Source organism: Macadamia integrifolia, chromosome 10 (genome assembly GCF_013358625.1).
Source record: "Macadamia integrifolia cultivar HAES 741 chromosome 10, SCU_Mint_v3, whole genome shotgun sequence".
Lineage (NCBI taxonomy): Eukaryota > Viridiplantae > Streptophyta > Magnoliopsida > Proteales > Proteaceae > Macadamia > Macadamia integrifolia.
Genome location: NC_056566.1, coordinates 7,478,551 through 7,493,365, shown reverse-complemented (window position 1 = coordinate 7,493,365; position 14,815 = coordinate 7,478,551). Strand labels below are relative to the sequence as shown.

The 14,815-nt window shown below is 38.3% G+C and overlaps 1 protein-coding gene across 1 annotated transcript in view; it reads left to right on the top strand.

Moving 5' to 3' along the window:
• LOC122091616 (ubiquitin C-terminal hydrolase 13-like) overlaps positions 1-14,467 on the top strand; it is a 31,826-nt gene extending 17,359 nt beyond the window's left edge. The window contains exons 5-14 of the mRNA XM_042661632.1: positions 7,373-7,458; positions 7,574-7,705; positions 7,837-7,917; positions 8,024-8,143; positions 8,686-8,808; positions 10,355-10,432; positions 10,539-10,627; positions 10,729-10,837; positions 11,011-11,076; positions 11,156-14,467. Of these exons, the coding sequence (XP_042517566.1) occupies positions 7,373-7,458; positions 7,574-7,705; positions 7,837-7,917; positions 8,024-8,143; positions 8,686-8,808; positions 10,355-10,432; positions 10,539-10,627; positions 10,729-10,837; positions 11,011-11,076; positions 11,156-11,248 (977 nt within the window). The 3' untranslated portion in view covers positions 11,249-14,467. The remainder of the gene's footprint in view (positions 1-7,372; positions 7,459-7,573; positions 7,706-7,836; positions 7,918-8,023; positions 8,144-8,685; positions 8,809-10,354; positions 10,433-10,538; positions 10,628-10,728; positions 10,838-11,010; positions 11,077-11,155) is intronic.
• Positions 14,468-14,815: the final 348 nt, after the last annotated feature.

The following is a 14,815-nucleotide window of genomic DNA, read 5'->3' as shown; positions in this document are numbered from 1 at the left end:
AGATATATATTTGGAAACCTAAGAATAGATTAAATGATAAGATAAGTGGCTAACCTGTTAAGCTATTAATGACTTACTGAAGCAATGAAGCTTGATAGCAAATGAACTCAACATAAAATAAAACAGGAAAACTAATCATCCAAGTTCAAAGTTCAAGTTCAAGTTTAAAGTTTAAAGTTTAAAAAATACATAAAATCCAATCACTCAAACAGTCAAACACAAATAACTTAATCATCATAATCATCCAACAAATCAGCAGATGGCAGATTCCTTTGTTGTCCACTAAAAGCATTTGCATTTTCACCAAAGTTATCTATGACATCCAAGTCATAATTCACATCATCCTCTTCTTCCAAATCTTCTTCCCCATCTGATTCTGATGACTCCCCAACAGCCCTCCCTCTACCACTGCGTGTGTAACACATATTTCCTCTAGAGGTTGATGATTGAGCTCTCCTGGGTCGATTGGGCCCTTCCATTGTTGCCCCCATTGCTCTACCAGCAACGTCCCATGGGAGATTAGCATCGGGATGGACTACATCATCCACTTGCTCGTCAATCATCCACTCACTACTCCAATTCAGTTCGTCAAACACAAGTGGATTATAATTTCTGTTATCGAGACACCTTTGTTGAAACCTTTCTTCTAGGCGACGATTGTATTGAACATAGACTAGATCGTTCAAACGTTGATGTTCCAGCCTATTCCTCTTCTTGGTATGAAGCTGAATTCATAAACAATAGAGAACAACAAACAAAGTTATTGTTCCAAATATAAAAAAGTCTAAAATATGAAATAGATGTAATACCCAACCACTTACAAACTCAAATGTGTTCCAGTTGCGCTCGCAACCAGAAGAGGAGCAACAAAGCCCTAGAATACGTCTTGCAACCTTTGAAAGCTCAAAAGCATGACCTCCAAATGAACCCCACCAAGTAACTATAAAAAATAAATATATATAAAAATAGCTAGATTAATATTTAATATATCACACAAACAAAAAAACTAAACAATGTACTCTATTTACTAGGACTCATGGTTTCTCGTGATCTAATTGTCATATCCGAGGCAAAACCACCTCGAGAATATCTATACAAAGTGGCTTGAGTATTTATCTTGTCTTGTAAAGCTGGTTCATGCATCATTCTTTCAATGACTTCATTAAATGCAAGCTGTAGAGAAGATATAATTTGGTAGCCACCATCATCACCTTCCTTATAAGAAAAAAATTTGCCAGGATGAAGAAATAGTGCTGCTCCATTCAAAGGACGCCCCATTTGAATCTCCCAACGCCTGTTAACAATATTTAACACTTTCTTGTATTGCCTTTTTCTATCTTCAAAATTTTCTTTTATTTTCTTTTTTGCCTCATCCATGACAAATTGAACCTTAGGCATAGAAGGCCTCTCATCACCATCCACAATCCTCAAGACAGTAAGAAGTGGCTTTGAAGCTCTAAGACAATTATCCACACCATTCCAAAATGCTACAACAAACACCGTCTCAACCACTTTCTTCCCAGCCTCGGTCTTTGCCAAATTAAAACTAGTCCATTCTTCAGAAATAAACAGATGTCTTAAGTCATCTTTATGTTTTAACTAGCTTTGAAGTGTCAGAAATGCAGTTGCAAATCTAGTAGCTGCTGTCCTCACAAGATCCCTTCCATTTGTTCTAGCCCTCATTGCATCAAGAATGCGTGTGTGCCTGTAGATGAAGTTGGTTACTTTTTTTGCCTTACTTATCACATTTCTATTAGATTTCAAGAATCCTATTTCCTCCAACATCAGATCAATGCAATGCGCTACACAAGGAGTCCAATATAGCTTTGTCCTCTTATGCATCAGCATTGTACCGGCTAATTTATAAGCCGATGCATTATTTGGCACAACTTGCACAACATAGTCCTCACCAATTTCTTGTACTTTGTTGTCAATCAATTCCAAAAACTTCTCTGCAGTTTGAGATATACTAGATGCATCAATAGATTCCATAAAATAAGTCCCCTCTGGACAATTAACGAGGAAATTAATTAAATGCCTCCCTCTTTTATTCGTCCACCCATCAGTCATTAGAGTGCACCCATACTGCTTCCAATCCTCTTCATATTTATTCTTCATCTCTGCAGTTCTATCCTTTGCTGCCTTTAATAATGGCACTCTCACTTCATGATAACTTGGGGGCTTATATCCTGACCCGTACTGTGCAATAGATTCCACCATCACCTCAAACCTCCTTGACTTGAGAGTATCGAATGAAATACCACACTGATAAACCCAGTCAACAATGTGATTATCAACTCTCTTTTTTTCTTCCGCTATCTAAACTGGTTCTCTATAGTAGTCTGAGTACTACCTTTAATATGCCTCTCAGCAACCACTTGCTCAGGAGTCCGTCTAACATGTGTATCCATGGGGCCCCTTACTAGTGGTTGAATGACGACTTTCTTTCTCTTAGTAGCTATCCCAGAGCTAAGAATAAGTCTAGAGGTTGTAGAATGAGTCCTACTAGACTGTCTATGACCTTTAACTTCTATATCAACATCCACATCAGCACCAGCACCAGCACCAGCATCAACATCAACATCAACATCAACATCATCCAAAATGTCTTGCATCCTTTTTTTCTTATTGCGCATAAGAGTTGCATTCATGTCTATAGCAATCACTACAGTTGTCTTGGTACACTTAGCAACATTTCCATATCCACCCACCAAATGTTGTTTTAACCTTTTAATTCCACACTTGAGGTTTTTTCCACAAAGAGTGCACTTAACAAGGTTCTTGTTTGAAAGGTCAGGCCAATACCCATACTTCCACCCAGGGTAATTTGATTTGGCCTTCCTGGTTGGGTCTTTGGACGGATCATATGCAGCCGTGCTTATATTATCACCCCAACTACTACCACCAACAGTACCATCCATTATGAACTCCTATAGTCCTATTAACCTACTATTTACAAAACAGAGTAACAAAGTATGTTAAATGTTAACCAATAACATTAACATAATAACGTCAACTCATCAAGTATTCAAGTTATAATTTATAAAACAGAGTAACAAAGTATGTTAAACAGTAACATTAACATTAAGTATTTAAGTACAAAACTATACATGTTGTAAAGATATAAACACTTGTTAAACAGTAACATTAACATGTATGTTAACCAAAAACCATTAGAACAACATCAAAATCCAAAAAAAATTCAAATCAGTAGTCAGAAGCAACTTAACAAGTGATCCAAGAAAGGATTAAAATAAGGCAGTAAAACAAGCAATCCAATACTTCGATTAAGAACTAATTCTATATTTCTATAATTCTATTTATGCTGTTATAAAAAATTAATCATAGAAGGAGGAACAGAGAAGGAGAAGAACCGAAGAAGAAGAAGGAGAAAGAGAAGTAGAGAAGAAGGAGAAAGAGAAGCAGCAGAAGACGAAGGAGGAGAGAAATGAGAAGGAGAGAAGAAGAGGAGGAGGAGAAAAAGAAGCAGAGAAAAGGGAGAAGAAGAAGAATCAGAAGACGTAGGAGGAGAGAAGGAGAGAAGAAGAGAAGAAGAGAAGAAGAGAAGAAGAGAAGAAGGAAGTCACTCGTCAGGAACAGAGAAGGAGAAAGAGAAGCAGAGAAGAATAAGATGAAGAAGACGAAGAAGGAGAAGGAGAAAGACATCGCAGGCGGCCCCTTACCTTGGTTTTACTGCCGGAGAAGGAGGACGTCAGTCACCGGAGAAGGAGAAGGTCAATAGTCATAGCCCCACAGGTTAGCTTCAAGGGTTCATGTTTACTGCCAGTGCCGGAGAAGGAGAAGGTCAGCAGTCGCAGGTCAGCTTCGAGGGTTCAGGTTCACTGTCGGTGCCGGATAAGGAGAAGGTTAGCAGTCGCAGGTCAGCTTCCAGGGTTAGGTTCATTGTCGGTGCCGAAGAAGAAGGTCAGCAGTCGGAGGCAGCAGGTCAGCTTCGAGGGTTTTCGACTTGAGACTTGAGACTTCGAGGGCGGCCGCCAATCGTGACTCACATAAATCGGTGTACTGTCATGCCCTCTGATTTCCGTCGGGATGCCAAATCGCCGCCTAGGCGACGCCGTGACAACTATGCCCAAAATAACCTAAAATAAAAGATAACAAATATCCTCAAATAAAATATAATCCTAGAATATTCTATTAATCTTGAACCCAAATTAGTAATTTGGAACTCAAATTGGATCTAGGTCTTGGTCCAAGTTCTGGAGCAGGTTTGGGTCGATCCATCGGAGCGCTGCTGCATCACACAGTGTAATGTAGGACTAGATTTGACAAGTCAAACTAGACCTAAACTGTAATGTATAGCAACAGCAGACCTTAAGAAATAAGCCAGAAAAATACTTGAAGAGCAGTAAAGAAATCCAATCGGGCTTCACACCGCAAAGTGTCAACTGGATCAGACACCAACCCCTTGTTCTGTGATCAGACACAAAAAAACCAGTAGATGTATAGCAACGACTAGCAGCAAGTCTTTATTTTTTCAAAATCAAAATCGTGGGCATGTGTGGCTGCCCTTCTTTATTTATAATGATGGGTGGGTAGTGTTTACAAAACAGAAACTCAAAAGCTTCTAAATACTGACTTACTAAAACTACAAACATGTAGTTACCAAAAACAGAAATTGTAAACTAATGAAATTAGAAACTTTTTTAAAACAGGAATTAGAAACTAATTAAAGAACTAAAATTAGAAATTAAATAATAATCCAATAACCCCCATCACTAGCCCAAACCATGGGCCATCATGAGCCAGATCTGGTCGACCCTTCTCTTCCTTCTTGTATAAACCTTCGGTGCTACATCAACTCTCTTCGGCTTAAAAACATTCGTCTCCAATGAATGGACAAGAGACCTGTAGCGCTCATACAAGTCGAGATCAAGCCTCTTGAAATCATCAGCATGAATCCAAGTACAATCACTACGGGGACGACCCTTCCACTTGACAAGAAAAATGTGATAGCCGGTGCCACGGCGGGTGGTCTTGTAATTATCATCCAAGACGTCTTCAATGACTTCTAGAAGCCATAGTGCTTCTCGATCAGGGAGCGATGAAAGATCAACTATTTTGTGAACCAGAATCGGCCATAATAGGGAGATCTTTGATAACTCAACAACCTGAGGTCAGAAGGGCCTCAACTCTGGATCAAGTTCCCCTTTGGATAGAAGCATAGGTTCAAATATCAGCCAATACCGATGAGGGAATAGGCTTGGGCAGAACCGAAATTTCTTCACAAATAACATCTATCGTTCGATAGAATTGAATAAGGAATGGATTTAAATATCTGTGACAGCAAACCAGCACTTTGTCACCTTGTATACTTTAGAAAAGATGAGAGAAATAGCTTGAAGAAGAGCACTTGAGAGGAACCTCTTGGGCTTCACACCACAAAGAGTCAATTGAGTCAAACACCAATTCCATCAGCCTTGATCAAACACAAGACAACTCTTCATGGAGAAGACAATAGCAATAGTCATTAATTTTTTATTTTTTTTTATCAAAATCATCTTCAACTAAAGGGTAAGGGTAAAGAGCTGATTCATCTTCCTCATTGGAGTCTTCAACTTCAGCTACTGCATTAACCCTCTGCTTATGTGGGCAAGACTTAGCAAAGTGTCCTACCTCTTGGCAATAGAAGCACTATACCTTATTACTACATGTCATGGGTGCCTTTCCTTTGTGATCAGCCCATGGAGGAAAAGTGAACTTTGGGGGTGCTGAGCTACTAGGTTTAGTGGCTGAAAAATTTTTCTTGACCTCCCCAGCTTGAAAACCAAACCTTTTACCTGACTGTGTTATAAGCTCCTCTACTCGTAGGGTCTTGTCAAAGCAATCCCTTACTGAGTACACGTCAACAACACCAATCCCCTTGTTGATTTCAGCTCGCAATTCTAGTCAAAACCAAGATAATAGTTGTCTTTCATTCTCCTTTATGCCTGTGTGAGAATACAGTGCTTCAAACCTGTTCATATACTCTGCAACAATCATAGTCCCTTAACGAAGATAATTCAACTGGTCTTGTATGTGAGCTCTGAAGTTGCGTGTTAAGTATTTGTCAGATAGTTCAAGCTCCATCTCCTCCCAAGTAGTAGGCTCGCTACCACGGTCTTCCAACTCAAGCTCATAGGTTCTCCACCAATCACGAGCAGCCTCAACTAGCTTTGCACGAGCTAGTTTCATCTTTCGTTTCTCAATTAAGTCATAATAGTTAAAATAATATTCCAAAGCAGTTACCCAATCATAGAACAGTTGGGGGTCATGTCTACCATCAAACTTCTTCAAATTGAGCTTGATCTTCTGTGAATCTCCTGAGTATCTCTGATATGTGGGGCGTTCAGTCTCAAAGTAACCCCTTGTGTTCTTTAAAAGTAGGTTGCACTACAGGAACCCTCGGTGGTGCTCTTCGATTAGGGTTAGGTCTCCTGTTAGCCAACTGAGCAACTGAGTTCATAGGGGCTTCCACTTCAGGTGGTACATGAGTACCATGTGTAGGTTGTTGTTGGGTCTGCACAGCCAACAACCTTGCATTCAGTTCAGTCCGCAAAGCTCGCTGTTCAACCTTCAATTCAATTCTCATATTTTGTAGCATCTATATAATATAAGCTAAGGTTGGGGTGTTGTTCTCAGCCATCCTCTGATACCACTTAATGTAGGACTAGATTTGACAAGGCAAACTAGACCCAAACTGTAATGTATAGCAGCAGCAGACCTTAAGAAATAAGCCAGAAAAATACTTGAAGAGCAGTAGAGAAATCCACTCGGGCTTCACACCGCAGAGTGTCAACTGGATCAGACACCAGCCCCTTGTTCTGTGATCAGACACACAGAAAAACCAGTAGATGCACAGAAGCTAGTCTTCCTTCTTGTGTAGACTTTCGGTGCTGCATCACAGTGGTTTAGGTCATCCATGGTTTAAAATATATAGGGTCAATCCGGCCATGTACCAGTTCAGGTCCTTCAGGCTGGACAAGCCAGTAATGTACGTCCAAACTATGGCTATTATATATATTGCGTAAAATATGTGAAAGTCACTCATTCAGCTCTTGTAAACTCATAAGTTGGTTCCCTAGTTCTTGAATTTTATGTTGGTTACACTGTCTTATTGGAGGTTTTTCTTGATATTGGCTTTTGACCTTTGCACTGCTCAGCTGGGATTTCTGTGTGGGTTGAAGCATTGGCTTGTGCAGTCTGATTCATGTTTTTGTGACATCTTAATGCTCAAATGTCTCATGATTCTGTATTTATCTTAGGAAATAAAAACTGTTCGAGATTTTTGTCATGCTATGTTTTTGTGGTCCAACAGTGTTGTCAGTATATCAATAATTAATTCTCAATAATAACGTCCAAGTTGTTATATTCAGGTTCAAGTTTCATGGTGAACGAGTAACAAAAGAAGATATGAAGAGAGCCTTGGAAGAGCAGTATGGTGGTGAGGAAAAGGTGATAGTCCTGCAACCTATATATATTCTTATAAATGCACTTCCTCCTTGGACCCTTTTGCTGGGATTTCACTTTAACGCGTGTTCATTCTTTTCACATTTTCTCTAAACAATTGCCATAGACATATCATGGCTTCAGCAGCACTTTATCAAAGGCATACTCCCACGCCTACATGCTTGTCTATATACGTGAAAGTGACAAGGAGAAAATAATGTGTACCATGGATGAGGAGGACATAGCGGAACACCTTAGAGTAAGATACTTGTGTGAATAATAGATTTGAATTCTTCACTTGACTACTTCCCCCCTCCCCTCCCCCCCCCCTTCTGGGGAGGGGTAGTGGTGGTGGGAATTTGTCCGAGCACGTCTAACCTTGTATTTTAGACAAGGTTGAAGAAAGAAAATGAAGAAAAGGAGCACAAGGAAAGTAAAAAGGAAGAGGATCGCATGTATACGACCATAAAGGTAAATAAATGCAGCATGACTTTTTGAGTCATTGATTGTCTACCCATAATTAGGAGTTGGTGAACTGCTTGCTTTTCTTATTGAAGTAGTTGTTTTGTACTATTAGGTTGCACAACAACATGATCTCTTTGAGCATATTGGGAGGGATGTTCGTTTTGATCTTGTGGATTTTAATGAAGTCAGGAGCTTCCGCATTGAAAACCAACGTCCTTTTATCCATTTGAAGGTATACAGTAGTTTAGTCTATGGGGACATTTTATTAACCTTACTCTTAATAAGTTAATATGTTGACCTGAACTGCTCTATATTTGCTCCTTGTTCATATGATTGCCTAAAAAATAAAAAGTCATTTGCAAATTGTTTGACGGTTAGAAACCAAGAAGAACTTTAAGAATTTCCCATTTTCCTACCGTATTTTTTCACCATCATGCTTAGTGCTTTTGTTGCGCAAATAAATAGAATTTTTGTTATAAAGAATAATCTTGTTTAGTTTTTGTGCTCTCTCTGAGTCCTTGAAGGATCTTGCTGAGAAGACATCCTCCATGGTGGGTAGAGGTGGGTAACGGATTACCATCAAATGTGGTATTTGTTCCAAAAAAATCCAGCTTTGGTGATCTTAGGACTTGTAAATATTAATAGGGTAAAGGTCTTCTATACGGCCGACTTAAGAAAAGGTTGCTAAAGAGTTCATATTTTTCCTTTGGATTACCATCAAGTTCTTACTTTTCCTTTGGGTTCTGTTTATCTGACTATTGAAGTGCTGTACAGAAAATGGTTAGTGAAAAGTTTTGCATTCCAGAGCAATTCCAGTGGTTTTGGCTGTGGGCCAAGTGTGAAAACGATAACTATTGTCTAAGCCGGCCATTGACTTTTCAGGAAGAGCAACAATCTTTAGGTACTTCCACTGTCATATCTTATTTTTTTATTAGTTTCCAGCACCTATATTCAGAAGTTTTTATGAATCTAGCACTAGATTTATTGCTGCTTTTCCCCTCCTAAAATCAGATCTAGTTATCCAGGCACCTATATTTCATAAGTTGTCATTAATCTAGCCATAGATGGATTGCTTCACTTCTTGATGCTCTCTATTAAAGAAAAACAAGACAGTGACGTACTCATGCAAGATCCTTTCTCTTTCTTTTTCCTCTATTCTTTATTTTCTTCTTTTATTTTCTGTTGTTCTATTTTCCCTTTTGTTTGAATTACTGGTTGGAGTGTGAAGAAGCTGTGAGATCTCCCTAGATATCTGCCCATTTGGAAGTATTCCCTTCCTTGGGCAACGTAAACTTTAGGACATTCCCCCCTTCCGGATTCCTTTCCTATTGTGAGAAACATAGCTGCAACTGAGACTGATTCCTGAACTTCCACCAAGTTCCATCCCCAATATTTCTTATCAGCCATTTTACCTCTGATTGTGTATGGCTGAGAGATTATGAGGTTGAAGACAGCCCTTTCCCCATGATTTTCTTTGCTTCCTTTATTTTAGTCCTTTATTTTCCCTTAATGACACCCACTATACTTCTTATCCCCTTATATCACCCATTTGTCTTTTAAATTCTGGTTTATTACAAATTTGTCACTCCCCTTTGAGAACTTGAAAGTTCAGATTTTCCACTCTTTCCTTATAGCCTGGGTATTTGGTATTTGGTGGGCCGATAGTGAACACAACGTGGCTTTTTATTTCCCGGGTTTGCATCATGGGGGACTTGATAATTAAATACAAGTGCAAGAATCAGTGAGGTCCCACCTTTACCCCTTTTTTAGGTGGGTTGGGATAAGGAGGGTGTTAAGTATTATATATCTTTCTTCCCACCCCCCCCCCAAAAAAAGAAGAAGAAGAAAGAAAAAAAAAATCGATGACGTCCCTGCAAAACATTAAAGGTCGTACCCAGTGCTCGAGGCTCCCACTATTATGGTGTCTAGGGAGGGGCTGGTGTACGCAGCCTTAACCCCTCATCATGGAGAGGCTGTTTCCTTGATCCCTACGAAACATTAAAAAAACATAAAAATTGTTTGTTAGCCTACCCCATTAAGTTGGGATAAGGCTGAGTTTGTTGTTGTTGTTGTTTGGTGCGTGGAGGTTAATGCCAGAGTATCCAAAACTGGAAGAAGGTATGTAGAAGCAGACTTGTCTCTTGGGAATTCAATCCAGCATTACTGGAACTTAAGTGTGGTATTCTGGACATGGAATTAATTTTTTTCTGGTCTGAGTTTGAATTCAAACTGTTTGCTCAACCAGTGGTTGTGATAAATAAACTTTATTAAAGGGTTGAAATTAGTGTTAGAACCCCAATTTCTCCACCAAAAGTATCTTTGGAACCCCATTAGTTTTTATTTTGATTAGATTAGACAACCTGCCACCCTGTTGGTTCTCTAATGTTATTGCTGCCTAGTGGATGGTAGACACATTTTATAATATTTGCAACCTTCCTTGTAGGTTGGACAGTTGAGAGAGATTTTGAATAATGCAAGTAGTGCAGAACTTAAGTTGTTCTTTGATGTGAAGTACTGGCCGGTAACTGTTCTTATCCTTTTCTTAGTTTAATTTAATTTAATCGATTGTCTAGCTTGCTTGAATCGTGTATTTTTGCACTCTCAATGTTTTCTCTAATGCCATACAGAATTTTCGCCCTATTTCTCTACTGGACAAGACAGAAGACGATATTTTTCTGTTTTTCAAGCTGTATGATCCAGACAAAATACAGTTCCGGTGCTTAGTGTTTCTTGCTTTCCTATTGTTTCTTCTCAAGATATTATTTTGGGTAAATAAAATAACGTGATTGATTTTAAAATTTTATTTTATTTTGTCAGGTATGTTGGAAATCTTTTTGTCAAGGGTTCTGATAAGCCTGTGGATATCTTAACAATACTAAATGGGATGGCTGACTTCGACCTTAATCAAGAAATTGAACTTTATAAGGTTATTGCTTGTCCTTTATTGCAATTTTCTTTCTTCCCTGTCCCACTTCTAAGGAAAATAATTTCATCTATTGTCTAGTGGGTTTTTTTGTGAACTCCACTTTTGTTATACCCCCATACATAAGGAATTTCTTATTGATATAAGTTCCATGCCCATGCTTTGGTGCTGAACAGGAAATTAAGATCTATCTTAGTGATTGTGAGCAAATTGACAAGGAACTCACTTTTCGATCTAGCCAGGTATATATTATGTACGGGTTTTTCTTTTGTCACTTGCATTTCTGTGCTGATTGATAAAATTTGTTTCCTTTATTTACAGATTGAGAATGGGGATCTTATTTGTTTTCAGAAGTCTCTTCCTTTGGAAGGTTTTGTTGAATACCAATATCCTAGGCTATGTTTGGTAGCATAGAAAAGAAAAGAAAAGAAAAAAGAATCTAGAAAATAAAAGAAAAGAGAAGAAAAGAAAAGAAAAGAAAAAATAAAGATTTCACAGGTGTTTGATTGACAAGAAAAGAAAAGAAAAGAAAAGAAAAGAAATCTTGGTGATTGGTTGACATAACAAGAAAAGAAAATAAAATTTAAATAGCTATGCATGATACTGGATGAGTTTCAATTCATATTTTTGGATTTAGGTTCAAAAGCTCATTAGAAAACTAGAATCATGTGAAAAAAAAAAACCAGATTTAGAAGAGAACCTGATATCAGAACTTGAGACTAACCGAATGTCAGATCTACAGGGCATTGATCTCTGTCCTTCTGATTAACTCCAAGACCCACATCAAAAACACTGCCAGATCTTTTTTCACTGTTAGGATTTTCACAAAATTGATCATTTTTCTTTCATTCAATGCATATGGAAGTTTCCCATGACCTCACCTGAAGTGTTTAAATTTTGAGCACTATTCTCATGTTGTGGGTGTGACTCTCTAGGGAAGGGAATTTCTAAAACTGACTCAAATATATCATCAGAAATGTTATCTCAGTTTTGTCTGAAACTGTAGTTCTTTCATTCAGCATGCCCCAGTAGTCTGAATTTTCAAAGTCTTGTTAGAAGATGAATTGGATGAGAGCAGAGTAAGAAAGGGGTTAGGACCCAGAGACCCAAGTGGCCATCAAGTCACCCTACTTAAATGAATCTGAGTCATATCCTTGGACTACAGGATTATTTGATTGTCATGAGTACCATATAAATGGTAAAAGATGTTGAGAATTGGTTTATTTATGTTGTCACTCTCATTCTTCTTCTTCTTCTCATTCTTGAATATTCTGTGTATTAACATTGGAACCTCCTAGTGAACTTGGCATTTAATTTCATTCTCCAGTAGTCCATTTCGGCGTGGTTCTGATTTCTTTTTAGAGCCAAAACCTGAATTTCAAATCATTACAAGATAGATTATGTAGCTTTATCTTCTCTGAACTCAATAGTTTGAATTGGATTGAACATGGAATACCAAATCATTTGAAGTAACTTCCTGCAACAGCTCACACCATACTAGTACTTAATCAATACATATCGTAGCCTCATGAATCAGTGGTCGGTTTTCAGTATATAATTAAGTTTACTCTCTTCTACTATTGCAATTCTACCTAGATGCACCAGGCAAATATGCTATTTGCAAAGTTTGGTGGTTGGTATACTCCGATCAAGAGGGTCATATATCTGGTAGTCTTGTGCATATTGGGGTAGATTATACACATCAGACGCATACACTTTCCTGAGAATAAGCTTGCTGACAACAAGGTTGGCACTCAATCCTGGCACTGATCAGGGGAAATGAAATCCTTCGTTTAATGAGAGAGAGAGGACTACTTTCCTCCCACCAATGTATCAAGAAATGATCCATTGCACCAGTCAAATTTGGCCACTCTTTATACTCAAAAGACCTACTTTGTCAATTGGGAGTGACTCCACATCATTCAAAAGCAGGGCAGTTGACGGGGATGGAAAGATTGTTATATTAGTTTTTTTTTTTTGGTAGAAAATTGTTATAATAGTTGAGACAACAAAAATTTACCTTTGCTTTATGAATATCCAAGGATGTGTAAAGAGACTACCATTACGGATTCATGTTATATTTCACACTTACCAAACTACTAGCGGGGGAAAGAAAAGAGTTATCAGAGAAATCACCTGAGCTTTCCGGCAAATGGCCAAGTAATTGAATAGAAGTTTTTTTGTCTGTTCCATCTCCTCTCTCCGATGCATAGACACCATTCCTTCGTTTGCTTGACTGGCAGGCAGTTTTCCTACTACAGGTAACAAAAGAAAAAAATTAATACTTTATTGTCGAATTGCCACTAAAAACTGTCGGAAATTACTCTATCATGAAAAATATACTGGGTGAAGGAAGAATACAAGTATGATAAACGCCCGAAAGAGAAAAACTACAATGGGTATTCGAAAGTAAAGCAATACAGCAATAGTTTGTATCCCCTCCATTGAGGTTTCTTTGTATATATGTATCGAAAAAAATCCATTGAGGTTTCTTTGTATTAGTATTTAGTGGACCTCTTCTTGTATGGCCTTTTTGGCTGGTTATTGTATACTGTTTTTTCTTTTAATATATTTTCCATTCACCCAAGAGAGAGAGAGAGAGAGAGAGAGAGAGAGAGAGAGAGAGTAAAACAACACATTAGTTCAGAACAATTAGACACGGGCAATATGAAAAGGAAGTGAAATACAGGTCAGGTTCAAGCTTTGGAGATGGGTAATCAAATATCAGAGTAAGAACAAGGATAAATTAGATGAAACCTAAAAAGGAAATGATATAAGCGTAATCCATAAATCATTTCAGAGAATTCAAGGCAATCAACAAACTAAATGCCATGTCACAGCAACCCATTTCATTCCAGAGTTGGAGAAGAAAACCCATCACACAACGAAAAGAACATGTCACAATAAAAATTTAAAAATTGGGGGAAACTTTAAAGAACTTACAGAGGGTGGGAATTGTGGAAGAAGGTTGATGGACATGAAGAAGAACGATCTCTCGACAGCCGAACTTCCGGAAACAGAAATGAAGCAAAGGCAGTGTTTTATGAACCTTCCCAACTGCAACTGTGATTCTGTCACCAACTTCTTCCGTAAATTCCGGCGATAGTGGAGTCACAGAATGATCCTGATCCTGATCCTGATCATGATGAAGATCGCGAGAAGATCCAAGTGAGGAAAGGGAAGTCGTCTGATAATATATGCCGGAGAAGTATGGTCCGGCGAGTTGGGGAGGAGGTGTCGGAGTCAGCAACTCCATCTTCCAGTCCGACGCCCACGTTGATTGGATTCTTCCCGTCTGAGTCCGAGAGAGACGAGAGAGACGAGAGAGACGACAGAGAGAGTTGGAGGCGAGAGAGAGAGAGAGAGAGGGTTGGAGGTGAGAGAGGTACCTGTGATGTCTTTTTTTGATCGATGGAGATCAGTTTCTTCACCTGGAGAGGGAGACAGAGTTGGAGAAAGAGCAAAATATAAAGTTTTCTCTTCTCTATACAACTTATCTCGTCCTCGCGGGAAGAAAAAAAAAATGGCAGCGAGTGAAAATTTCACAGAAATCAAGAAAAATTTGAAATTTAAATTTAAGAATCTTCTTATGCTTGTATGCTAACCAAGCACAACGATATTTAAAATGGAGGAGAAAACCGTACAAGAACCTATACGGTTTTCTTTTCTTTTCTTTTCTATGCTACCAAACATAGCCTTACTTTCTAAATCTTTAATTTAAATTAATATAATTTCCAAATCTATGACGCTCCTTTTCTTCTTTTTTGAAAATGGCCTGAGTAATGACTAATGACTGCTGGCCTCTTATGTATCATTTTTTTTTCCCGTAAACATTGTTATGTATCATTTGAAAAGGACGCTTTTAGCATAAATGTTCAAAGGAAGAGAAAAATACACGTCATTTTGAGTACTAGCTATTGGAATTTGGAGTGGTCGACTGCCATAAATACCTATTACCCCGTGTCTTATAAAATCATAAAA